The 27,675-nt window shown below is 36.9% G+C and overlaps 2 protein-coding genes across 6 annotated transcripts in view; one reads left to right on the forward strand and one right to left on the reverse strand.

Annotated features, from left to right (window-relative positions):
• LIPJ (lipase family member J) overlaps nt 1-4,231 on the reverse strand; it is a 33,811-nt gene extending 29,580 nt beyond the window's left edge. The window contains exon 1 of the mRNA XM_036828069.1: nt 4,146-4,231. The gene's annotated coding sequence lies outside the window, so the exon portion shown is untranslated. The remainder of the gene's footprint in view (nt 1-4,145) is intronic.
• The window catches only part of RNLS (renalase, FAD dependent amine oxidase), a 307,477-nt gene continuing 284,009 nt past the window's right edge, over nt 4,208-27,675 (forward strand). For 2 of the 5 annotated variants that reach the window (XR_005016864.1, XR_005016863.1), the window contains exons 1-4: nt 4,208-4,634; nt 5,521-5,626; nt 6,232-6,374; nt 14,105-14,263. Coding sequence is in view for 3 of the 5 variants with exons in the window: in XM_036829130.1 (XP_036685025.1) it covers nt 4,517-4,634; nt 5,521-5,626; nt 6,232-6,374; nt 14,105-14,263 (526 nt within the window). In the remaining 2 variants the exon portion in view is untranslated. Of the gene's footprint in view, nt 4,635-4,689; nt 5,170-5,520; nt 5,627-6,231; nt 6,375-14,104; nt 14,264-27,675 lie in introns of those variants that run through there. The other 3 variants (XM_036829130.1, XM_036829129.1, XM_036829131.1) reach the window with 3 other exon arrangements.

Genomic DNA, 27,675 nt, shown 5'->3' on the forward strand with positions numbered 1-27,675 from the left:
AACAATAGAAAAGAAATGTACTGGATTTTTAAAAAGATAAAGAAAATTGATAAACCTTTAAACAGGCTCATCAAGAAAAAAAGAGAGAGGACCCAAATAAACAAAATAAGAAATGAAAGAGGAGAAATAACAATGATATCACAGAGATTTTTAAAAAATCATAAGAGAATACCATGGAAGTTATATTCCAATGAACTGGACAACCAATAAGAAATGGACAAATTTCTAGAAACATACAATCTTTCAAGACTAAATCAGAAAGAAACAAACAATCTGAACAGACAGATCACTAGAGGTGAAATTGAGTTGGTAATCAAAAAACTCCCAGCAATCAAAAGTCCAGGACTGGACAGTTTCACAAGGGAATTCTACTAAACATATAAAGAAGAACTAATACCTATTCTTCTCAAACTATTCCAAAAAACCGAAGCGGATGGAACACTCCCAAATTCATTCTACAAGGCCACCATTATCCTGATACCAAAACCAGACAAAGATACTACAAAAAAAGAAAATTACAAACCAATATCTTTGATGACTATAGATGCAAAAATCCTCAACAAAATATTAGCAAATTGAATTAAACAATATACGAAAAGGATCATACACCATGGTCAAGTGGGATTTATTCCAGGGATGCAAGGATGGTTCAATATCTGCAAATCAATCAATGTGATACACCACATTAACAAAAGGAAGGATAAAAAATCACATGATCAGAAAAAGCGTTTGACAAAATTCAACATCCATTCATGATAAAAAAAAACCCTCATCAAAGTTGGTATAGAGAGAATATATCGCAACATTATAAAGGCCATTTATGACACACCCACAGCTAATATAGGTTCAATGCTGAAAAGTTGAAAGCCTTTCCTCTAAAATCAGGAACAAGACAAGGATGCCCACTCTTGGCACTTATAAGTACCTGGTATTGGAAGTCCTAGCCACGGCAATCAGACTATAAAAAGAGATTAAAGGTATCCAAATTGGCAGGGAAGGGCAAAAATGACACTATTTGCAGATGACATGATACTCTATATAGAGAACTCTAAAGTCTCCACCCAAAAACTATAAGAACTAATAAATGAATCCAGCAAGGCTGCAGAACACAAGATTAATATACAGAAATCTGTTGGTTTGCTATACACTAATAATGAACTACCAGAAAGGGAAAGCAAGGAAACCATCTCGTTTAAAACTGCATCAAAAAGAGTAAAATACTTAGGAATAAATTTAACCAAGGATGTTAAAGACCTATACTCTAAAAACTATAAAACATGGATAAAGGAAATTGAAGATGACACAAAGAAATGGAAACATATCCTGTGTTCATAAATTGGATGAATAAATATTGTTAAAATAACCATACTACCCAAAGCAATCTATAGATTTAATGAAATCCTATCAAAATACCCAGGACATTTTTCACTGAACTAGAACAAATAATCCCCAAATTTATACAGACCCACAAAAGATCCCAGATTGCCAAAGCAATCTTGAGAAAAAAGAGCAAAGCTGGATGTATCACCCTCTCAGACTTCAGACTATATGACAAAGCCTTGTAATAAAAACAGCGTGATATTGGCACAAAAACAGACACATAGATCAATGGAACAGAATAGAGAGCCAGGAAATAAACCCACACACTTATGGTCAATTAAACTACAACAAAGGAGGTAAGAATATAGAGTGGAAAAAGACAGTCTCGGTGCTGGGAAAACTGGACAGCTACATGTAAAGGAATGAGATTGGAACATTTCCTCACACCTTATACAAAAACAAACTCAAAATGGTTTAAAGATCTAAATGTAAGACTTGAAACTATAAAACTCATAGAAGAGAACACAGGCAGACCACTCTTTGACATAAATTGTAGCAATATTTTTTTGGATCTGTCTCCTAAGGCAAAAGAAACATGCAAATATAAACAAATGAGGCCAAATTAAATTTATAGGCGTTTGCACAGCAAATGAAATGATCATTAAAATGAAAAGACAACGTATTGAATGGGACAAAATATTTGCAAATGATATGACCGATAAGGGGTTACTATCCAAAATATATAAACAGCTCATGCAATTTAACATCAGAAAAGCAAACAACCCAATTAAAAAATGGGCAGAAGACCTGAATAGACATTTTTCCAAAGAAGACATACAGATGGCCAATAGACATAAAAATATGCTGGACATTGTTAATCACCAGAGAAATGCAAATTAAAACCACAATGAGATATCACCTCATACCTGTTGGAATGGCTATCATCAAAAAGTCTACAAATAACAGGTGTTGGTGAGAATATGGAGAAAAGGGAAAACATGTGCACTGTTGGTGGGAATGTAAATTGGTGCAGCCACCATTGAAAACAGTAGGGAAGTTCCTCAAAAATCAAAAAACAGAACTACCATATGATCTAGCAATTTCACTCTTGGGTATTTATTTGAAGAAAACGAGAACACTAATTTGAAAGATACATGCACCCCAATGTTCATAGTAGAATTATTTGCAAGAGCCAAGATATTGAAGCAACCTAAGTGTTCATCAACAGATGAATGGATAAAGAAGTGCACACAATGAAACATTAGTCATAAAAAAGAAATGAAACTCTGCCATTTGAAGCAATCTGGATGAACCTAGAGCAGGGGTCCCCAACCCCCAGGCTGTGGACTGGTACTGGTCCAAGGCCTGTTAGGAACTGGGCCACACAGCAGGAGGTGAGTGGCGAGTGAGTGAAGCTACATCTGCCACTCCCTATTGCTCCCCATTGCTCACATTACCACTTGAACCATCGCTCGCATTACCACCTGAACCATTCCCTCCCTCACCCACCGCCTCATCCGTGGGAAAATTGTCTTCCATGACACCTAGAGCATATTAGGCTTAGTGAAATAAGTCAGACACAGAAAGACAAATACTCTCTGTTATCAGTTACATGTGGAATCTAAAAAATAAAACAAAATAATGAGTATAATAAAACAGAAACAGTATCACAAATATAGGGAAAAACTAGTGGTTACCAGTGGGGAGAGGAAAGGGGGAGTGGCAAGATAGGGGAAGTGGATTAAGGGATACAAATTACTGTGTACAAAATATAAAAGCAACAAGAATATACAGCACAGGGAAATATAGCCATTATTTTGAAATAACTTTAAATGGGATATAATCTATAAAAATATTGAATCACTATGTTGTACATCTGAAACTAATATTGTTAATCAATTATACTTCAATAAAAACTTACCTAAAGATTTTATATAATAAGGTGTGAAACTTCCATCTTTCATATGCTCTAAAAATTTGTTTACTATTTGTATTTTGTCCTGTATATTTTGAACATAATTTGTAAATGATTATGTATTCGATGTTTTTCTCTTCCATTTTTATGTTCCGTTTTATTTTTATGCTTAGGAATGTCTTGTTAGGTTACATATGTTCATCTGTATCTTCTAGTTCTATTATCTTTTATTAGATATATGTAATATTAATCTATCACCAACTTGATGCCTGGTAATTGTTTCATGATGTGTACATAAAGTAAAACTTCTAATTTTTAATGTTTTCATTGTAATTGGCTACCACTGTCAACTTTCTTATAATTCTGATAGCTATTCAAGTTTCTCTGGTTTCCAGGTAATAATTTGTGTGCAATTTAGAGTAACTTAATTTTTTATTTTTTAATAGTTCAGTCTTATCCTTGCTTTTTATTGTTTCCTTGAGAACCTCCAGGGCAATGTTAGGAAAAACAAACAAACAAAAGACTAGTGGTAATGGCATGAATCCTTGTCCTGTCCCTTATAGCATTTGGAATGTGTTTTGACATAAAACTTAACATCTACTGAAGAGATGAGTGATCTAAAATTTTCTGGTGAACCAAGTGTCTTTAATTTTCAACAATTTGGAATGTAGAATTTTTTGGCCCCCTTTCACAGATGGAGAAATTGAGGTTCAAAAAGGTTATATCCCTTACACAAAGCCCGAGGGCTAGTTTAAGAAAATTTCTCCAAAACTCTTTTCCTATTATGTGAATAGTGGCCATTAAGGTCTTTGAAAAAAGCTGGCTCTGGCATCGCTGGTAAGTTCCTTTCAGACTTAGAATACTAAGCTAGCAAAGGTTCCAGCAAGGCATAGTTACCCTAGTAAGTTACCTTGGGCTGGGTCTCCGCAGTAGTCAACACCAGCCCCGTGGCGAGGCGGGGTCTCACACTCTAACCTACATGATTTACAGGTTCTGGGGGGCGAGGGGCAGGCTGGAATTCACAGCTTATCGGATGGGGCCAGCCTGTCTTGGAAGCCAGCTCCTGGCCCTCGAACCAAGGGGAAGGCCAAGGTTTGCTGGTCTTCAGCGCTGATCATCCCCTCAGCCCCGGTCGCCTCCTCTCCGCCCCCTGCAGGCCAGCCGAGGAACTGCTCAGGGGCCGGGTGGGGCCCGGAGCGCGGAGCCGACATCTCTAACCCGCAGGGCTTTGGCGGTTCCACCGACTGCAGGCCGGCCACCCCGCCGCGGAGACAGCGGGCCATGGCGCGGGTGCTGATCGTGGGCGCCGGGCTGACGGGAAGCCTGTGCGCAGCGCTGCTGAGGAAGGCGGCGGCCCGTCCTTTGCACCTCGCTGTGTGGGACAAGGCTGGGGACTCAGGTGGGTCGTCTCCCGGCCGAAACGGAGGGAAAAGAAGCCGGCAGGGACCATGGCTTCTGAGGTGGCCTGGGCCCTACCGGAGTAAGTCCGTGAAGAAAATCCAGCAGCTCGGCGGGCGTCAGGTCACGTGATCGGAGACTTCCGGCGCCCGTAAGGCCTGAGAGGGCGGGCTGGTGGAAGCGGCGACCCCGGCTGGGCTGGGGGGCGGGGCGGGAGTGCCGAGAGCGCTTCGGAGGGCGGCCTGAGCGGCCTGGGAGGGGTCCTGACTGGAGTTTGCAAAGCTTGGGCCTGCCGCTGCCGCTAAGAAGTGGATTTTTTCCTCGGCCGCTCTGTGCCTTGGAGGCTTATCTCTAGATTATGAGAATCCTCAAGTGCCCATTGACCAAGACTTTACGAAGATCTAGTTGACAACATCCTGTCACTCTCCTGAAATCTGACTGCAAGAGGGAAAGCATTCGTTGATTCGTTCATTCTGACATTTCATTTATTATTTTGTTTTCTTTTGTCCTTTCGTTCATTCCTGTTATTCAGATAGGTAAACAGATGCCTCAGTCACAGTGCTGAAGGGTGGCGCATTATTCATGGGTTCTTTTAAAAAAATATCTCACACTCAGTGACCAAATTGTCTCTTAATTACTTCCTGACAATGTTAAATGACAAAATCTTCAGTATAAAAAAACGTTTTCTAGGTGTATGTAATCTGGAGAAAACAGAATATTTAAAAATATATTAATTATTATGACAGTAAAAAATTAAAAAAAAAATTTTAAAAATGTTTCCTAAAACAGTTCTAAGTAATCTATTTGTGGTAACCTGGGGTGAATGGCGTCAACTGCAAATGGTTCATTCTAATGCGCTAAGACATTTTCCTGGGGACTAATTCAAGGGGGAAGAATGACCACAGCCAGCAGTCCTCATAATCTACAGAGCACAGTGGACTTGGGTGCCCAGTACATCACCTGCACTCCTCATTATGCCAAAAAACACCAGAGGTGAGTTAGTTGAAAGGGGGTGGAATCAGTCTTACTGGTTGTAGGATGTAAAAAGATACAAATCATCCATTTTTAGCAGGGTTAAACTTTGACTCTTGTAATATAGTGAAATTATATTATCATCATTGATCGTATTAGCAGTAAAAGGTTAACCTGAGTAAAGTGGGAAAACTGTAATACATACCTCATCCAATTGTTGTAACCATCAGATGAGATGTTACATGGAACATAGTAAAGGCTCAATAAATAAGAGTTCGTATGTTGGTGTTGAGGAAGAGGACAGATAGCTGTGATGGAAGTCAATCTTAACCAGATTTAAAGCTGGTGTATTGAATACCTTTCTTTTTATTTTCACTGACTTTAATTTTGAAATATATGAGAAAATAGACCTTTGACTAAGATTAGCAAAAGACTGGATTCTCAAAACATTTACGTTCTTCACCTGAATTATAGTTTTTATTAACACAAAACATATGTTGAGTTGTTCATAGGAAGATTTCTAGTTATTATTTAGGATTGTAATCTCTAAGAATTCTTGGAAGAGAATATAGTATTTAGAGCTAAGTATAGCATATAGTTATGTTATACATATTGATTTATTTCAGTTTTTATGATGAACTGTTAGCTCGTGGTGTTTTGAAGCCTCTGACCTCTCCTATTGAAGGAATGGTGATAAAAGAAGGAGATTGTAACTTTATGGCACCTCACGGAGTTTCTTCAATTATTAACCATTACTTGAAAGAATCAGGTGAGAATAGAATTTTTTCTGCCTTCTTTTAAAGTTAGCATTTTAAAATAAAAGTTATACACATAATTAAATATTAATGCTATACAGAAAGTTATAAAATAAAGTAAATGTTCTCCTACTCACCACTCAATAGCTAGTTGTCTTCCCCTAAAGTAATCATTGTTTCCAATATATGCTTCCAGAAAAATGTTTATGCATCTATCTATTGTTCTACATGGCTGTCTCTATTTACCTGTTCATATATTTGTATATATTCTTTTTTAAAACATAAATGAGATTATTTTACATAAGCCATTCTATACTTTTCTCATCTATGTTTATAATAAATCAATCTCTATCTCTATCTATGTCTATATATATTCTATTGGTTCTGTTTCTCTGGAGATTCCTGACTAATGCATAATCATAGAGTGAATCATATCTTGGGTCTATTTTCATATCAGCAAATTCAGTGTGCTTCATTCTTTTCAATGCCTGTTCAGTATTACATGGTATGTGTGTATTGTTATTTAGTTAACTGTTAACTTTCTGGTAAGTATGTGGATTGTTTGGTTGGGGGGTGAGGGGTTGTTTTGGTTTATGCTAATACAAATATTACTGCAATGTTTAACCCTGACATACTTTTGAAAGCATATCTGTAGGATCAGTTCCTAGCAGTACAGTAGGTGTGTCAATGGTATGTGCATTTTTTATTTAACTAGGTTGTACCATCTCTTCCTCTTAAAGAATATCTCATCAATAGTGAAGGAGAACGTCTCTTTCCACACAACCTGATATTATGGAAATTTAAAAATTTTGCCCATGTGATGGGTTACAATGGTATCTCCTTGTGTTTTGATTTGCATTTACTTAATTATGACTGAGTTTATGCATCTTTGTTTTGCTAACGAAGTCTGTGCTTTTTTTTCTTGTGAATGCCTTATTCATAACCTTTGCCCATTTTCTATGAGGATTTTCATTTGTTCTTTATATTTATTATGTGTTTTAAAATGGATTTTTTTGAAAAAGATGATAAATAATCTTGGATGATAAATGATTTATTTTTTAAAACAGAAATAGGCTTCTTGATGAATCATAAATAACTGCCCAACTGAAGATCACTGAGGAAAGGTATAAGGCTGAGTATTTGTTTTGTTTCATAAGCTATTTCTAGAATAGTTACTGTTTTGGTCTCCTTCATCAAATATTACTAATTGGGAACCCTGAGAATCCTTGATACTGGGCATGGGAGGGGCCAGTGAGATTGAATATACAACATGAGGACATAGTAAATACCATTCTGGGTGAGGCCATTTCTCCATCTAGGATTTAGTCTATGATGGTGTATTCATCAGGATTTTCCAGAAAAACAGAATCAAGAGGATATATATATATATATATATATATATATATATATAAAGATTTATCATATAGAATTAGCTTATGTGATTTTGGAGGCTGGCAAGTCTGAAGATCTGCTGGAGACCCAGGAGAGTTGATGGTTTAGTTTCAGTCCAAAAGCCTGAGACCCCAGAGAGCTAAAGGTACAGGTCCAGTCCAAAGGCTGGTGAGTTTGAGACCCAGGAAGAGCTGATGTTTCAGTTCAAGTCTGAAGGCAGGAGGATAAAACAATGTCCCAGTTCGAAGGCTATCAGACAGGAAGACTTCTTTACTCCTGGGAGGGTCAGCCTTTCTGTTTTATTCAGGCCTTTGATTGATTGGATGGTACCCACCTATGTTAGGGAGGGCAACCTGCTTTACTCAGTCTACCAATTTAAATATTAATCTCTTCTAAAAACACCCTCACAGACATACCCAGAATAATGTTTGCCGAATATGTGGGAACCCCCATGACTCAGTCAAGTTGACACATAAAATTAACCATCACAGATGGTGACACCATTTGGACATTTTGTAGAATGTCACCATCAGCTTCATATATTGCCACCATACAACTTTAAAAAAAATCTAATTTCCATCATGATTTTTACTTAACCCAAATTAGATGTGCATACTTACTAAAATTTCCAAGTACTTAGTAATTGTATTACATATCTAGCCATCCATGCATGCATACATCCATTCATTCAATAAACATTTACTGAGTGCTTACTATATACTGTTTTAGGCACTAATGATACATGAACCAAAGTCCCTGCCTCGTATACCTGAGGGACAGTCCTTGAATACATTGTACCTACATCCTTTTGTGTTAGGTGTTTGGGGGAATATATGCTTTATTTTCCAATTTTGCTTTGGAAACTCTTGGCAGAAGAGGTCATATTTAATTATTTGTAGCTCAAACAGAATCTAATAGTACCTTGTACATAGTAGGTAGGTATAGTGATATAGATTTAGATTTCTAATATATATAAATATACATATATTTATTCATTCTAATTTAGCCAATTCTTAGTAAAAACCTATTTATTCTTTCAATTTGTACAGTCTCTTGAGAGTGTGAGTACTTTAGATTTTCTTATCACTATGTAAAATATTTATTTCAAAAGTAACTTTTAAAAAAGACTTACATACTACTGGTAGAAAATTTGGAAAGTACAGAAAAATAGCAGGGGAAAGTGTCACTATAATATATAAATCAACAATAAGTCCATTTTGTGACATACTTTCTGCTTTTTTTAAAAATGAATTTTTATATAATTGAGTTCAAGGTCTACATATTTTGAGTGTATATAAACTTTTTCTTAGTTTATTTAAATATTATCTTTGTACTGCTTCAAGAGGTCTTTCCACCCTCTACCCAGATCCATTAGTAGAGGTTTTGTAGACCCTATCTATACCATTTAAAATTTTCTAATTATATCCATTTAAGCATTCTTTAAACTTCTTTAAAGCTTTCTATCCTATAAATGGTTTCTATCTTATTTTGGTTGTTTCCACAATATAAGTCGAGAGAGTCCCTGTGATCAGAATGACCTGGGTTCAAATTCACATTCTACCACCATTTCCTAGCTATGTAATATTAGGAAAGTTTTAAAATCTATACCTTGGTTCTTTCATTGGAAAAATGAGAGCAATAACAGTACCTACTACTAAGTTTTGTGAGGAATAAAGGATATAATGCACTCATTGTCAATTTAAGCAAATAATAGGCCATGCACATAGAAATCTCTTGATAAATATTAGTTTAAAAAATAGTCTACTTGAATGATGCTGACCTTTGCATGTGCTCAGCACATAAGAACCCAAATTGCCAAGTCATTCCAAAAAATACTCTACATTTGGGATCAGTTGAGTTCACAACCCCACAGTCTGATGGTCCAACCAGTTTTATTTAGTTTGGGACTAGACTTCCAGGGAAATTATCTGTATTGGGTATGTCTAATCAGGTATGCTTTAGAATAGGTTCAACTCTCTAAAGCCAATATTTAAGTAGACCAGTTTCCCAGAGTAAGTAGTGAAGGGCAGGAGGAAATAGGCACATGCCTCTTCACCTTATGTTCTGTTCTCATTTATTGTCTCATGTGTTCACATTAAGCTTATTACAGAGAAAACTGTGTTTCTTGACATCAGTTTTACCTACTGCCTGTCTTCCCAGTTAATACAATCTTCTTGAGTAAGTAAAATGTGATTTTTCTGTTGTTTTACTTTTTTGGTTGTCACGTTGGGGGTGGGAGAAATTCAAAAGAACAAAAGCTACTCTATCATTTGTTAAGTGCTATTTATCTGATACTATGTTAGGCACTTAACATACATCATTTCTAATTCTCATATAACCATTCAAGGTGGTTATCATTCTCCCCATGTGCTAATGAGAAAAATGAGACTCCAGGAGGTTAAGTACTTTGCTTATGGTGGCTTAACTAGTAAGTAAGAGACCAGCACTCTCTTTAAGCTGACCCTGTTGTCATTTCCTTTTAATGATCCCATGGAGGACAATGAAAGGGTCTCATACCTCTGATTTAACATCTTTTCCTTTCCAGGTTGTCCCCTACAGTATGAGAGACTGCTTCCATCCTACCCTGGTTCTACATGTCAATGGACACCTGGCTCAAGAGAACAAACTCATAGAGCCCTTCCTCTAGTCCCCCTCTTTCATTGGTTAGTCCCTGCCCCAGGGGGAAGGGGCTACTAAGGAGTGATGCCATTTTCCTTCTTTATGCAAACAGGAAGATCAGTCACCTGCTGGTTCCTGCCTGTGACCTTTAGACAGTGATGAACCAAGTCCTTTTGCTTTTGAATAAGGCCCATGTTATTAAATCATTCATCGGAGGATGAATTTAGTTTCCAGGACAGGATGAGCATCTTTTATTTGGTTTGGCCTACCGCAGGAAGAACTGTTGCTGCATGTATTTGTTTTTATTTTACCATCTACTTCAAAAGGGACATTGATTAACAATCCAAAGTCAACATGGGCAATGTAACTTGTCAAAGTTGACAGGATTGATTTATTAGAAAAGATGGTTTAATTTGCAGATACTATCAGCTAGTGTGATTTCTTTCTAGTAATATATAATTTTTATCATTTTCTCCCTTTTTACTTTTGTGTTTACTTTCTTTCTAAAATTGATGTAAGACAATTAAGGCTGAGCAGTTCTGTCTCAAAATTTCTCCTAGGCAGGTGATCATGGCACTCATCCACAACAGTGTCTTTCAGAGAGAAGGTAGAAGATAGCCCAGGAGCCTTGGTTAAGCACTCCACAGTTTAAGCAGTGCATTTAGTTAGACATTGCTTACATCTCTTCAGGTCCATCTCAGCAGTTCTGAACCGAAACCTTTTGTAGGAAATTATTGGAGGAAAATGAATTTAGATACTCTCTCTAAAATGGAAGAAGGCAGGGGATACACATTGAATAAATATATAACAGAAACATATTTGCCTTTGTAAAATGGCTAAAACTTCTTTGTGTTCTGATATCTTTGTAGTTATCTGCAGATTTTTTTATTTTTATGAAATACGTGCTGGGGAAATAGTGGTAAATAAAACACGTGGACCTTGCCTTTGTTAATATAGAGTGTAGTGGGGGGAAAAAACAAAAACTAATTTCACACACAAAAAAAGGGTACGTAATAATGCTAAGAAGAAAGAGTGAGAGCCTTATGAGAGAGCTATAATAATAGGACCTAAACTAACGTGAGTTTGAGCGGAGTGAGGTATGGGAAATGTGTCAGGGAAAGCATCTCTGACGAGCTAATGTTTACATGGGTACCTGAAAGGTGAGCAAGAGTGAACTAGGCCAACAGCTGAGTGGTGAGAATTGCGTGCAGTGGGCATATCAACTTGCAACTGTCCTAAAGTAGGAGGAAGATGGTGCATTTATGGAATGAAAAAGTCATCATGACTGGAGGGTAGTGAATGAGGGAGAAAACATAAGAGGTGAAATTTAAGAGTAAAGCAGGGGCCAGATCATAAGGGGCTTTGTAAGCAACGTTAAGATTTTATGCTTTATCCTAAATGCAGTGGGAAACCACTGAAGGATTTTATGCAAGAGAGGGACATGGTCAAATTTACTAAGCTCAGATTGAGAGAGATTATGTAGTTCTCTAAGTGTTTAAAAATGATTTTCCAGAGCCTATAGATTTGGTCATGGGGTCCTTTCAAAAGTTATTCCTTTTGAAATTTCCTTTCACAAGGAAATGCCGCTTTCCCAGAAACTGACTCCTAGCAACTGGAAAGGAAAACCTCCTGGTTAGTCAGAGCAGCTATACCATTGCCCCTAACTCTTGGAAAATGCTATTTTTTGAGTGACTTTGCCGGTGGTGGTGTTAGATTTGGGTCTATCTATCTACCCCAGTGGTCTCACACTTTAAAGTACATGGTAACAAACCTGGGGGCTTGTTAAATGCAGGCTACTGGGCCTGATCCCCAGATTCTGATTCGGTAGGTCTGGGTTGGGACCTGAGAATTTGCATTTCTAACAAGTTCCAAGGTGCTGCTGGTACTGACTGATATACATCTTGCAGAACACTTTGGGACCACTGGGATATATGTCCAAGATGTTTGACTGGATATGGAGAATTTCTAGTTAGTGGACTTCAATTCTGTTAAACACACACACCTACTCACCACCAAAAACAAAACCAATGTAACGCTGTTTTCAAAGGGAATATTATGTGAAAACAAAACTGAATGAAACATAAAGTCAGTTGACTTAGTTGAGGTCCCAGTCAGGGCCAGGACTAGAGTGAGGCAAGTGAGGGGTGAGACATCCTAAATCAATAGAACAGAGGGAAGTGGAGCCATTCTGGTTGGAGTAAAGGAGATGGTGGGTGTGAGTTGAAAGCTCCAGTTATTTGTGCCTTCCCAGAGGAGGGGCCTTAGAGAAACCCTCAGGCAAGTTGAAGCACTATTTAGAAGCCCTTGCTCTAATCTTTGAGCAGAATGATGCTAATTGCCTCAAAGAGATTGACCCCTGGGCCTCGTTCCTTCTACCATATTTGCATTTGATTTAAAAAATTTGTAATTACTATGTTGTAGAGTTATTCAAGGGAATGTGAAAGATGTAAAGGTATATGAGATCTGGAGACCTGACATGGAGGAGCCCGAGAGAGTATTTTGGGATAGATAAGACACACCTAAAGCATAGAGATACTTTGGATCAATGTCAGAATGAGTGGTAAAGGCAGTGATTGTCGAGATGAGAAGGATCGCATCGAGCTGGAGTAGCCACGGAAAGGAAGCTTCATGGCAAAGGTTGGATTTAAGCTCGGTTTTTAGTGGCTAGGAGCACGAGGTGTCCCATGCAGTGATGGACAGGATCTTTCATTGTGCTTTTTCCCCCTTATTCCATTTTTATTTATTTCTTTTCTATTCATGAGGCCAAATAAAAGTAGATTTGCTTTAACATCAAATTTTTCTCACACCTGGAATGTGAGGTAAGTACTAGTATACCAAGGAGAATAAATGATCCAATTTTATTTTCCTATCTTTCAGCTTATGGTTCATAATTCATTCTCTTAAACAAATATTGATTAAATACCTAGTACATGACAAGTACAATACTTTATATGCTATATATAGAAAAAACAGGCATAATTTGTGGCTTATGGAGCTTACAAATTAAAAGGGAAGAAAATATTAAGCATATAACTACTCAAATAATTATTACAATATCTTTGTGATAAATGCAAATAAGGGAAATGCTATGAGAGGATATTCCAGATTGTATTTCCCTTCATTTTGATTCTTTGTCATAAAGGTAATTGATCCATCGATGAGACTTAGATTTCTCTTCAGAGTTTTTATTCTCAGGTTTAATAGGGAATATTGATACTTTTAATAGGGAATATTGATACTTTTAATAGGGAATATTGCTCTTTCTTGGTATTACTAGAGAAAATTCTTTACAGCTTTACTAAGATGTATACTTGTTCTACAAAGATAATGAACTTTAGAGTCAGGTGGATGTGGATTTAAATCATGGTGTGACATTTCTAAATCTGTTTCCTTATCTGGGAAATGAATTGGTATAATGTATATCAAGTGTTTGGCATAGCCTTGACATACAGTAGATGATTAAGAAAAGATATCTATGGTTTCTATTATTATTAATTGTAGTAGTAGTATTTTTTTTCCCCAGAGCAGGCGTTGTTAGGGAGGTCCAAGGGTGCCAGAAGGGAGGGATTCCCATTAAACAAGATAGAAAGTAAAGAAAGTGAAGCCCAGGGGCTGTACAAGACGAACTTTACAATTTTATTCATCTGAGTGGATCCAGTTTGTGACTCCTGTCTTCCCTCTCATTTGTATGGAAAATCCTGATTATGTGAATATGATTTTGCTTTTGGAACAGGTGCTGCTATCTACTTCAGACAGTGTGTGACCCAGATCAACCTGAGAAATGACAAGTGGGAAGTCCTGAGGGAAACAGGCTCCCCTGAGCAGTTTGATATTGTTGTCCTCACGATGCCAGCTCCTCAGATTCTGCAGCTTCAAGGTGACATCGTCAACTGTGAGTCTCAGCCTGCACTGTTTACCTTAGGGAATGGGCTCCCTTTGATAGAGCGTGAATTCAGTTTAACTGACTTAGCAAAGGGTATATTAGGGATTCTACTGATTTGCATGTTTTGAAAACTGATACTATGGCCTGGTTCATTATATTAGTCTAGGTCAAATTGAAATCCAGATTTTTAAAAACCCAGTTAAAAATTGAATATTTCTCTTTTTTTCCTTGCCTCTAAGAAGTAAGTATTTTTGATGGAGATGTAGTAGTTTGGCCCAAAAGAAGAACAGTCTCTTTGTGGCCATTCTGGAAAAAAAGAAGGTTTTTATGATATAAGCATTGATTATGTGACAAGCCTGGGTAAACCTTACCTTGGATTGTTCTTGAGTGTGAGTCTCATGTTCTTCCCTGATTGTGATTTGTTGACTCACCTTTCACCTGGCTTCTCCCACCTCCTTTTTAAAAAAACAACTTTGAGACTAATTCACGTACCATACGACTCATCCATTTGAAGTGTATATTTCAATGGTATTTAGTACATCCAACGACATACTGCAACCATTCCCACAGTCAATTTTGGAATATTTTCATCACCTCAGAAAGACACCCCATATCCTAAAGCTCTCACCTCCATCCCCCATCTCTGCCTCCAACTCTAAGCAAACAGTAATCTATTTTCTGTCTCTATAGATTTCCCTGTTACCTGGATTCTTAAGAAAAGCTTTTCTATAGCTCTGCTTTGTATCTACCTATGCCAGGTTTAACTGATTATTCTCCTCCCTTTCATCATGTCTGACTGACCCTGACACATCAAAGTCATTGATTTCTGGAGGATACTTCGTCTTGCCTTGAAGTCCATGAGTTATAACAAAGCAGAGTCTGGTGATGGTGACAAGGCTTTGGGAGTGTGACATGCCTGTAGCTTTTGACTTTGTGGCATGACTGAAGGTGATATTGGATTTGATTGAGAAATAGCCTTTTATGCCACTGTTAGAAAGAAAACTGGTAATGAGTATGGTTTATAGATCCTAGATTTAGAACTGTAATAGAGATTGTTCTCTGAGGAAGAATGTAGTTGCATATTACATCTTGAAAGCAGTTTGAGTAACAGTTCTACCATGCAGTAACAATATATAGCTTCTTTTGTTGTACAGTCTGAGACAGTAATATAGAAAGGATTGGAATATTTATTAGATAGCTATAGGCAAAGTAAAAAACAAATTTCAAAGATCTCTTTCATGAGTCTACCTCTAGTGTGTTGCCAAAGTCACTTTAAACTAGGATAATTTATTGCCTCGGATTCTGTAATAATTGGATTGATTTTGAGACAGTGTTAAATAACATACTGTAACTTAACTAAAACACAGTTATTGGTTAGTGTATTAAGTGGTACTGTAAATTACATATTCCAATTTTTAAAAGCTACATAGTTTTGTATGTGGAGACCCTTCAATGTTGCATTTTGAAGGTATTTCTCAATATTTGTATTAAATGACATATAAAATATAACACCATGGCATAGACTGAGCCCTAAGATGTTTAAGGGCCTGCTAATTAATAATTTTATTTAGATCATCTTTATCCTTATTTTTTGAGTAGCTGAACTGTGTTGGTCTGAGAGAGATAACTTAAATTCTTCTACTATTATTGTATTTCTGTCTTTCCTGGGGTTTTGGGAAACAAATTTTGCGTTATGATTTTTTTGATACCACATTATTTGATTCATAATATTTCTTCATTAAAATTTACCCTTTAACTTAAGTTCTTTCTTTAGTGTCATTTTCATTTTATTTTGCTTTCGTATCATTCTTGACTGATAAATGAGATGCTCATTCTTTTATTTTCATTTGTCTGGTACATCCTTTTTACTTTTAGCCTTTCAAAGATATTTTATTTTAGAAGTACCTCTTTTGTATTTGTTTATCTTTGAGTCGAGTAATTTCATAAAGATATATCTTATTGTTAATAGTTTTATGTCAGTTTTTCATGAATCGTGTTGTACATTTTGTATTTGAAGATTCAGCTTTTCCCTTATTTTCAGCTGTTTCCTTCTAATACTTACATGACCATCTATATCTGTTCCATTTATTATGATCTCAGAGTATCTTAAAAAATACAAAGTATCTCCCTTCCATATCTACCGTTTGTCTCAACTCACTGTCAATTTTGGTCTTTGCATTATTTTTTATTTTCTATTTCTAGCCTTCCTCTATGTCACTCATGTAGTTTTCAAATGTGTTCCTTTTGCTCCCTTCCTTGAGATATTGTTTCAAAGAGGTCATATATTCCTTCACTGTTTTCAGGTCATTGCCTGAGTGTTTGTTGAACTAATCTACTTCCTGGAAAAATTTTTCTGATATGTATTTTTCATCAACTCATTTGTTAGGTTCTGTACGTTCTGTTGTCTTCCTCCTTTTCTCTGCGTAGGTCCCTGTCTAATCATTACTCATCTTTAAATGGGGCCATTTCTGTCAATTTGTGAAGGAAAGTGTTGTCACAGAAGGCCAGACATTTTGGTTAAACTATATTGAAAAAATTTGTAAATATTTAGCTGTGAACTATTAAATGCTAGTGATCATTAATATATTTATTAACATGGGAAGATTTCAAAATATTTTTAATTTAAAAAAGATAAAAGGATGCATTGCTATTTCTTTTCTATCTACCCAAAATAGTTTAATAACATTGTTATTGCTTGAAGATGATTTTCATCTTCTTTGATACAATTTTTTGAACTGTCGTAACTTTAAAAATAAGGATAGTTTACTCTTACTATAAAAAATGATAATGGTGACACCATTTTAAAAAGTGTATCGTGCTGAAGAGGAAATAGATCTTTTTTCCTTTTCTTTTTTAGTGGTGTGATATGTAGGCTCTTTATGATGAAAAAGTTTAAGAATGATTGACTTAGTACTTTTGACTAAGAGTAAGGATCTTTGCGGTGTTTTACTGGCTCAGTTCAGAATTGGACCTCATGCAAGTAATTCTGTGTTTGCTTCGTTGTTATGAAATAACCCATCTTAGCAGTAAAGGTTTAAAACAGAATGTCCTAACATGACCCTTGAATACCTGTGGGTCTAAAACAAAAGGATTAAAAACATATGATTTCTATTTATGTTATAAATCTCAGTAAGGACCTCAGTATGACGAATTAGTGTCATCTCTGTTTCTCGAGAACCTTAAATACACTCTTGCTTGCTTACTAGACATGTTCAGTTTCTGTGAAAGACCTCCATTTACAAAGCTGTCTATTGCCATCTAGTGGATGCAGTATATATTGCAGTTCCCCTCCAAATTTTTTTAACTAGAGAGAACTATGAAGATGATCGAAATATAGGCTATAAAACTATCTGTAATATAATTCACAAAACTCCATTCACACAAGGAAATAAATTTAGGTCCATGATAATTAACTTACCCAAAAGTTCATAGCTAATTAGTGACAGAATTAGGGCTGTGCTACAGGTCTCACATTCATACAAACTATAAGCAGCCCTGTGTCTTTGGCTTTCTTTGTGCTTGTCTTTTCATTCTCTCTGTCTCTCTTTTTAAATCATGTCTACCCCTTAGAATCAATATAGTACCATCTCTTACATGAAAGACTTCCCTTTTGATTACAGTGTGGTCTGGATTTTCCCTTATCCATCCTCCCTTTCCCTATTTTCCTTTTTACAAAAGAAACAGAACTAGTTTTTTTTGGCAATTACTACACTATTACACTTACTACATTCTCCCAGTTAGGAGAACAGGGAAGATTTATGAACTATATAGTGAACCTCTTATGATTCATGATTTGCCATCTGGTTCTATAACAGTGCTACTCTCTATATATTAATATTATAAAGACTAGCTCACTTAATCCTCACAACAATCCTAATTACTATTATTTCCATTCTTGGTGGTGATGCTGAGATGTGAGCCTTAGTAGTGTGACTCCAGAGCCCATACATGTAATGACCGTTATACACGGTGTCAGACTATCCTATTACTGATTGTTTCATGTACTTGTGAGTTCCCACAGTGTCCCGCTCATTTTTGATCACCATGTTTTCCAAACTTGCCTAATGAAGATTGAGAGTTAAAAAACACTTAAGGGGCACCTTTGAGAAGATTGTGATTGCTAGGGTTTGGGTCAGGCCCAGGAATCCGTATCTTTAACAAGCACCTTATGGGAACTTTTTCCTCCCAGTTAGGCCTGTTTGGGACATTCTGCCTTATCATTATACTCATCAGATTTTATTATGATTCTTATTTTTCAGTAAGTTTCTTTCCCACTAAACCATAAAATCCAGGAGGAAAGGGCTCCTATAGACCACCCCATCCCCACCCAGCATCAAGTATCAAGTTGCATGCAGACCCACACACCACTATTATTGTTCAATCAATATCTGCCAAGTGACTGAGCATCTGTCTTGTTTCCCAACTTGATTATAAGCTCCTAGAATTCAGCTAATCTTAGAGTCTACTGGTCCTGGCTTGGTCCCTGATTCACGGTACTAGGATGAAAGCGTGAACCTTGGATGGATCATAGAATTTTAGGACTAGGAGGAACCTTGAGGCTCATTGCTTCTTCCACCCCGATGAGAAATTTAAGACATCATCTGCCCTATACAAGTTCATACAATTTATTAGGGGCTGGACAGGAGAAAGTATGGTCAAGAAAAAAGGAGGCGCCTTTCAAATATCATTATTGTCTTGATTTCATGTTTCCTACACACTTAAATAGAGCTCTTCATCAACTGTAATGGAACATCTGGGCCTGAAATCCACATACCTGACTTTCCTGCCATAGTTCTTTCATACTCCTGCTAGGAAAGTGGCAGAGGCAGTGGAAAGGATGTGGGATAAACAATGTAAAATAAAACAGGTGGGATGTGGTAAGTGATTATGAGGAATGAGGAGCATGAAAAATTTCTTTTCTCTACATCAGACCGCCTCCTACATGGGGCTCCTCAGTTTTTCTCCCACATGCTATATTAAAGGAATGCATATTTTTAAAGGTCTCCTAATGAATAATCTTCCTTTATAGTTTGGTATGCTATCTCACATCCTTAAAACCAGAATGCTAATTTTTTTTTTCTTATGAAATGAAAGGAAAGAAGGAAAGAATGAAGGAAAGGGAGGGGAAAGGAAGGAAGGAAAAAAATAAAGAAAGAGAGACAGAGACAGAGGCAGAGAGACACAGAGAGAGGAGACAGACTGGGTCTGGAACTGGACTCTCCGTGTGAGAGCCACTCCTCCTATCCCCGTGTAGACGCACGTGCATTCCTGCTCTGACCAGATGAATCCACAGAGGTGAGAACCATATTCATCTGAGCAGAAACATGTCAGTATCCCTCCAGGGAGAAAATGTGCTAGTCCTGCCCTACCCTTACCCCATAAAACACTGCTAATTTTGGACCAAAGCCCTCAAGCCCCCTAACATTACTTCAGAAAGCAGACAAATGAGAGCAAAAGTGTGGTCCATGCTGAGCATGTGGCCACAGATCAGGAGTGTTGCCAAAAAGAGAGTTGAGAGAGGCAAGGAGAGTCATCTAGCTGGCCTCCTTTCTTGAGGAATACTGGTCTCCTCTGGGTTCCTTGAATGAACCACACATTCTTCATCTGTGCGTTTACTTACAAAGCTCCCGTTGCCTGGAACAATTTGACACATCCTTTGTGTTCTCTGTCCTTCGGGATCCAGCTCTGGGCCTCTGAGTTCTTTGGAACTTCCTGGGGGCTCTGTGCTTCAGGGAAAGTGTTCAGAACCTTCTCTAGCACTTGGGTTTTATACTACTTATTTAGCGTTGGCTACTTTGTGGAGGGAGTGAAGAATGTAGACTGACAAAGCCAGGATTTGTAACCCAGCTCTGCCACTTACTGTCTGGGTGATTTGGGGCAAGTTGCTTAACCTCTCTGAGCTTCGATTTCCATGTTAATAAAATGAGGATAAATAACATTATCTAACCACATAGGATTACAGTGAAGATTACATGAGATAATCTGAGTAGAGGATTTAGAAGTATTAAAGTTAATGTTCCCAGTAACTTTTTAGTGTTTGTGACTTTTTACCGTTAAGGAAAAGGTCTGAGATGTCTATTTAAAGGGTTGTATGCTTGGTGTTGGGGATTAAACAAAGGTGGCTATTTTACTTTCAGGGTTTTACAAATAGGATACATTACAGACATATTCCTTGTTGTGAAAGAACATGACAACTGCCTTGAAAACTCTACATTAATTAACTTTTAATTAACGAACTTATCACTGTTGTAAGAGGAGTAAGTCATTATCGGAGCTTTTTCACAAGTCAACAGCGACATTTTTATGAAAGCCACCTCTTTTAGAGGGAGGTACAACCTCACTCCCCCCTACACCTCTTCACCCCACACCCCCAAACCTGTACCAGAGTAAGAAAATAAACACCTTGTCATAACATCTACCCCCACCTGCGTGACTTCCATGCACACTGTTCGTAGGATCACCCATACCTCTGAGGAAGCATTATTATGGGAATATTTCTTAAGTGTCCCCATGTTCCTGACATTTTCCTAAATGCTAACTCAAGTAAATTTAGAAGATGCCATGCCCATTGGCCAGGTGTTCTCATGAAGCTGTGTGTGGGCACAAAAATAACAGATGAGCTTTACGTCTGACAAGCGTAAAAGTTCTGTGTTAGGGGAAACTGATGTGAAAGCATTTTTATAAGATGATGTGGTCTGAGCTCTTGGTTATGAATAAGCAAATGGTAGTGGGGGAGATGTCTCTGTAGATGATTCATTATTGTCAGTCAAATGTGTGCCTACAAAAAGGCAGCCAGAAAAATCCTAGTAAGGATTTTGGATATCAGTAATAAGGATATTGGAAACACAATGAGGAACATTACTTTGCCCTTGTGCAAAACAATGGTGTATTTGTATCCAGAATATCGTATGGTCATCTTGAGTTAGAATTTACAACACTAGGGTGCAAAGGATCATCTGTTCCTTCATTTCTCTAAATATACAAATTATCTGCTTAGAGCATCTTTTTATCCACCTGATAGGAAACCCACCCTCAGTCATCATCAGAGCTGCCTCCCTTCCCTTTGGGATCACACAGGAATCCCAGGCTTTCATAGTGCCAGAAAACAGGGGAGGTGTGTGGCGTAAGTCCATAAGGTTGCCATCATTATTGCTCCTCCTCTGCTGTGTGGGTCTGGGCCAGCCCTGGTCCTCTGACATGGGTTAGACACATTGCCTTGTGTGGACTCAGGGATGCCTTTCAAGGGATAACACTGTACTGACACTGAGATCTTTCCACTGCTCTCCAGGGTGAGAGACATGCTTCAAAGGTGTTCTGCAGCAGGATCCCAGCTGGGCTAGGTACATAAGTGAGAGCCAGGTCTCTCTATCTCTCCCCCAAACCCCTGTCCCTTAAACATTTCATCTCTACTCCCTACCCATTCCCACTTTCAGGAATCCACTAGCTGAATCCAACTTAAGACTCTGCAAAAGAAAGACACTTCACTTTCGCGTGTCTGTATGTGAGGCGGGGGGCATCCCAACCTTTAGAAACACAACAGTGAGCATCTCTTTCATAGATTGGAGGGTGGAGAAAGGAGAGTTGATTTTCCCTAAATGACTTATTTTGGTGAGTTCTTTAATTTCTGGTTGCTATGTTATAGCAAAGATGTAACAAACCTATAGGTCTCAAGAATGCAAACTATAATAACTAAAGGATGCATATATGAATATAGTCTAAAAGAAATGAAAAATCCTTTATCTAGAAATATAAAACTCCACAGTTGTACAATGGAGATTTACAATGGCAATAGAGATATATGTATACATATACATGTATATTTAATTATAAATTAGGAGAATCTGAAATTGTTATTAAAATTCTAGAATACAACCACCAAAGGAAGAACAGAAACCTTCAAGCCTTAAGGTACATAGTTTTAGACTAAGGAAATGCCACTTTACTTCAAAGTACAGAAGTTTTCAGTCCAATAAAGTATTATTCATTTGACTGCATCTAAAAAATGCTTACTTGGCTTACATTTTAAAAATTGAAACACTTGTTCGCCTGAAGTGTAGTCATTTAAAAGTTTCAGTAATTTCACAGATGGTGGGTTTTTAATGAACTATTAAAAATCCTAGGGGTACATTTTTAACTTTCTAAAGATGTCCTAGTAAATAACCACTTTCTCAGTAGTCACCTACGTACTATCCCCCTCTTTTCTCACATCGGTGCTCTAGCAAGCAAAATGGAGGTCCTCAGGCTGTCCCCTCACTCTGTTTTCCTTTCTAAGCTCTGGCTACATGCTCTGTTTTCAGATATTCTACCACCAATTTGCACCCTAATGCTGTACTTGACGTATACAAAATTGTTCAGTATCTTTCTTCTTTTAATTATTATGTGATTTTTGAATTTGTATTTTATTTTATAATTAATACACTTTATTGATGAAAAACTTGAAAGTAAAAAGAAAATAAAATGCATTCATAATTCCAGCCCCATGTATCTTAACCCAGTTAATACATATTTCTAGGTATTTTTAAGGTAGAAATCAAATTTTTTTTACTTTATAATATCTTAGGAAAGTTTTTTCAATGCCAGTGAATGTTCATGTTTGTCATAATTTTTACTATATAGTGTTCTATTCTTCGGATTTACCTTTATGTATTAAACCAGTTTGATGAACATTTAGGAGGTTTCCAAGTTTGCAAAGTGTAGCTTTGATAGCGCAAATCTGAAACAAAAATTTTCTGCACTAAACTCCATACTGGATGCAAACAGCTATTTTCATATAGAGTAGAATAAGGTCCTCTTGATAACTTTTGTTCTAAGTTTTCTTTGTTAATCTAATGTTTTATTCCTCTCTGTGTGCCTTAGAATAAGGTTTCATTAAAAAATCCTGTTGGACTACTGATTTGAATTGCATTGAATTTGAGTGTTAATTTAGGAAGAATTTATGTCTTTACAATACTGCATGTTCTCATCCAAGAAAATCAAAGTTCTCTATTTAGGTATTTTTACGTCCTTCAGAAAAATTTTGTAGCTTTTATCTTAAGAACTTACACATTTCTTATTAGGCTTATTGTGGAATCTTTTATATTTGTAGAGATTGTGAGTAATATCACTTTTGTTGTTTTATGTTTATTTAGGTATTTACAGAGAACACCACCTAGCTGAGTTTTTAAATCTAACATGAAAAGTCTGTTTCTTTTGATAGGAGAATTCAACACTTTTACATTTATTGGAATAATAACTATATTGTATTTATCCTTTACATCTATGTCTACTTACTTGTTTTACTTTTTTTTCACTTTTTTCCACTTTCTTATTTGCCAGCTTTATCAAGTATTTCTTATTCCTTTCCTCACATTATTTATAGGATCTACAGTGCTTTGTCATTCCATTAATGGTCATCTTCTTATCCCTTACAAGCACACTTAAATTTAAACATATTCCATCTCCCTCCTATTTCTCTCTACCTCATTCCACAAATATTTTTTGAATGTCTACTGTATTACATTTTGTTGGGTAAGTTAAAAAAATTAAGTAGTCCTATTTTTTCCTCTCCCCAAATATATTTTTTATTACTTTAAATGACAAAGCTGATTAGTAACCTTATAAAAAATGAAGCAATCCAAAGTTGAATTAGTAATTCATTCCCTGTGCTGTCTTCCTTTCCCACTCCCTGGAGGTAACTGATGTTAACAGTTTAGTGAGTGCCCTTCCACACCTTGCTTCAAGCATATGGGCACCTTCTAAATGTATTGTTTTGAAATTTGCATTTTAAATTAATTCCTTTGGATAAATACATCGAATTTATTTCTATTTAACAGCTGCATGATTTTCTCTAGTTTGGGAGTACCAGAATTTAGTTTTTCATCTCATTGTTTATTGATAACATTCATGTGGTTTCTCTTTTTTTCCTATTTATTCCTGTTTATTGCTAAATTGGGTGATAAAATACCAACATTGGAATTTGGGGGTCAAAAGCTCTGTATGTTTTAATACATACTGCCCTATTACTTTCCAAAAATTTTGTGATGATTCTCATTCTTAATGTTTGAGAATGCCTGTTTTTCTATATACTCATTTGCACTGGACGTTTTTAATTTTTTATTAATCTTTTTAAGATTTCTGCCAAATTGATAAATGAAAACAGGTACATCATTCTTGCTTTAATTTGCATTTACCTTGACTGAAAGTGAGATTGAGCCTCATTTCATAAGTTTATTGGACATTTAGATTTCCTCCTTTGTGAATGTCCTGGTCATCTCCTACACTTTCTTTTCTAGTGGGCTATTTGTCTTTTAGGAGCAGTTTATATATAAGAGATATTAAAGTTTTTCATATGGTATTACAAATATCTACCAGACTACCATTTATTTGTATTTTGCTCTTGTTTATGTCATTTGCCATAATAATTTGTTAAGATTTTTATTTAGTCAAGTCTATCTTTTCTTTTATAGTTTTCCTGGATTTCCTGACTTGCTAAGAACTGTTTCTCTCACTCTAAAGTTATATAAATGTTAAAATTATATTTTAATAATTTTAATTCTTATGCTTTACATTTAAATCTTTATCTATTAACATAATATGTGTTTTATAAGGTATGGGATATGGATCTAGCTTTGTGGGCTTTTTCCCCCATAGTGGTACCAATTTTATCAGCACCATTTATTTAATAAGAGTTTCTTTTTCCCACTAAATTGAAATTCCACATTTGCTATAAGATAAGTTCCTTATATACTTGCATCTGTTTCTGGATCTATTCTGTTCCATTTATTTACTCCTTTGCCAAACCATCACTATTTTCATTATAATCACTTTGTGGTTGTAACTCATTTTTAAGGAGTCTGAACTATATGGGTGTAAACATGAGAAAGTTTTATTTTTTCCTGGAACTGCCCTCACACTTCCCTATTTGAACTCCATGTCTTTCTAGAGAGTGAGTGCCTTGATGACATCTTGATCATTTGCTCCAACTTTCTAGTCATTTTTGGCTGTTGGAATAGTCTCATTTTGGTTTTTAAGACACAGCTGTGTTTATTTTTGAACTTCAGTGCCAGGTAGACCTGTATGTGGTACCAGGGGCTTGTGGCAGAGTGAATTGTGGGGTCTGTTTTATACACACAACCCTTCAGTCTCTCTTTGAATATCTACCCACCCCTCCCTTCAGACTATATTCTCCAGGAGACATTGATTGCTCCTATGACTGGCAGCTTGTTGGTGGTAAGAAGGTAGCCTTGGCTTCCCTGCACTTCATTCCTGTTGTCTGATGCTTAGTGTTGGTTCCATGTAGACAGTGTGTGGTGTGTTTTCTTGGCCCAGTGGGCAGATTTCGGCTTCACACTGAACCTTTCTGGGGCTGTTAACAAACCCCTCCTATAGCCTAGAGGCAGCGAAGTCAGCGCACCAGCAGAGCTTTGCCCCAGCCCCTGCAGGTTCTGCAGTTCAGCAAGTACGTAGTCAGAAAACAAGGTCCTTGTCAAACCTTCTTGGAGCTCCCTTCCCAGGGTTTGTTTCTGAATTATCCTCTGGGGACCTCCTAGGGAGGGGAATCACCTCCTCCCAGCTCACAGGATTTGGGGAAAAAACTTCTCTCCAGGAATATGACATTCCTGAGACAGCTTTCGTATCCCCTTGAGTCTTCTTCCTATATTGACTGGGTAGTGGGGCTCAGAGCAGTAAGGCCAGTTCTTACTGGTAATTTCTCAGAACTCTCTGAGAGCAGTTGACCAGGTCCTTCTCCAGTGGCTTCTTTATTGCTTTTTGTCCCTAACTTTACAGAGAGCCAGGATAAAGGAGCAAAATTACTATTGCAGTTTTAATGTCTGGAAGGCAAGAATTTCCTTACTATGTTTTTATTAATATATCCCAATTTAATAATAACCATGCCCCCATCAAAAAAGTTTGCTTTTTGACCTCCCTCTGCCCCACTTTAGCCCTCTGCCCGGCCTTCAAATTCAGTTTAAAACTGCTTCCACAATAATGTCTTCCCGACCACCAAGACCAGGCTATTTCTCCCATTACATGTTAGCCTAGTTTCCTGCGCCTCATGTTTTAACACTATCACAATTGTAATTCACTAATGGCTTAATCCATTGTGTAATGTGTGTCTTTCCTGGTAGAATTTAAGAACATAAAGTATAAGAAGACAGGAGCTGGCTCTGACTTACCTACTGCTTGTGAGTGCCTCACACATGTACACCTCAGTCTCTATTTACTGAGTGGATGACTGACACAGTCTGAAATACATCATGAAGGACAGGCAGAGGGAGAGGAAGAGAAGGCTTTGGAGAGAAAACAGGTCTTAGCAAAAAGTTGGAAGTAGAAACACTTGTTTTATATATTGGGGCCTGAAAATAGATTGGCTTAGTGGGAGTAAAGGCTTTGCAGTGGGGAATTTTGGGGAGATAAAGCTGGAAATGTGGATTTGGGGCAGAATGCAGTGAACATCTGTTGAACAAACAACAGAGGTCCTAGTTCATCAAAAAATATGGCATCTACCTTTTAAAACCTGGCTAGATACATTGAGATGGGAAACGACTTTACCTAATTGGATTGGGAGGAAAAAAACATTTGAGGACTTGGGGAACACTGTTCAAAAGGCTTCTAATCTTAACACATACACTCTCCTTAAACAGACACTTAGAACTTTGGTAATCTATACTACAAAAATGCATAATCTCAGAACTTATTATGTACCATAGAATATAATGATAAAATATTACTCATAATGAATACCTTCAACCTCCTTCCTAGAACTTCTAGAATCTCCCATCACCCTTGATGGAAAAATGAGAACCAATTCTTTTTACTAAAAGAAGTTGAAATTCTTCATTCTTCCTTGAGATTTTGCTGAAAAGATTTTGATTACAAGCACAGGAAACAAAAGTCCGTTATTCATCGAATAATATGCTTAATTGCTTTTTCCAGCAGACCATCTCCATAGGAGGGGAAATAATTCAATTTCTAAACTTCTTTAGATATTAGCTGTTCTGTTCCTGCAAGCTTATGAACTGAGATCTCAATTTTAGACCAAAAAAAATTATTACTATTAAGTAATAATTTTATTATTATTTAGTAAATTTATTAATTTACTATTAAATTCCTTTTATTTATTATATCTTGATCTTCACCTTTCATATCTGCCTCATCTACTTGTCCTTATTATTATTTACAAAATATTAGACACTGAGAGTTGGTTCCACTTAATCTTATATTCTCTCTCTAAGTGCCTGAGAGGGAACCCAAGCTAATCTTTGCCTCTCTGCCACCCTCCCAAAACTTGAGAGTCAGCAGAAATGGCAGAGACTTCCATTCATCTTGGAGTTTAGAGTGATCTGGCACTGATATTATCAATACTTGTGCTTATTACCCACTCCAGGTCCTGACAGGACAGAGGGAGTTTTCCTACTTAAATGTCCTTCTGGGGAATGAGT

Source organism: Balaenoptera musculus, chromosome 16 (assembly GCF_009873245.2).
Source record: "Balaenoptera musculus isolate JJ_BM4_2016_0621 chromosome 16, mBalMus1.pri.v3, whole genome shotgun sequence".
In the NCBI taxonomy this organism is placed as follows: Eukaryota; Metazoa; Chordata; class Mammalia; order Artiodactyla; family Balaenopteridae; genus Balaenoptera; species Balaenoptera musculus.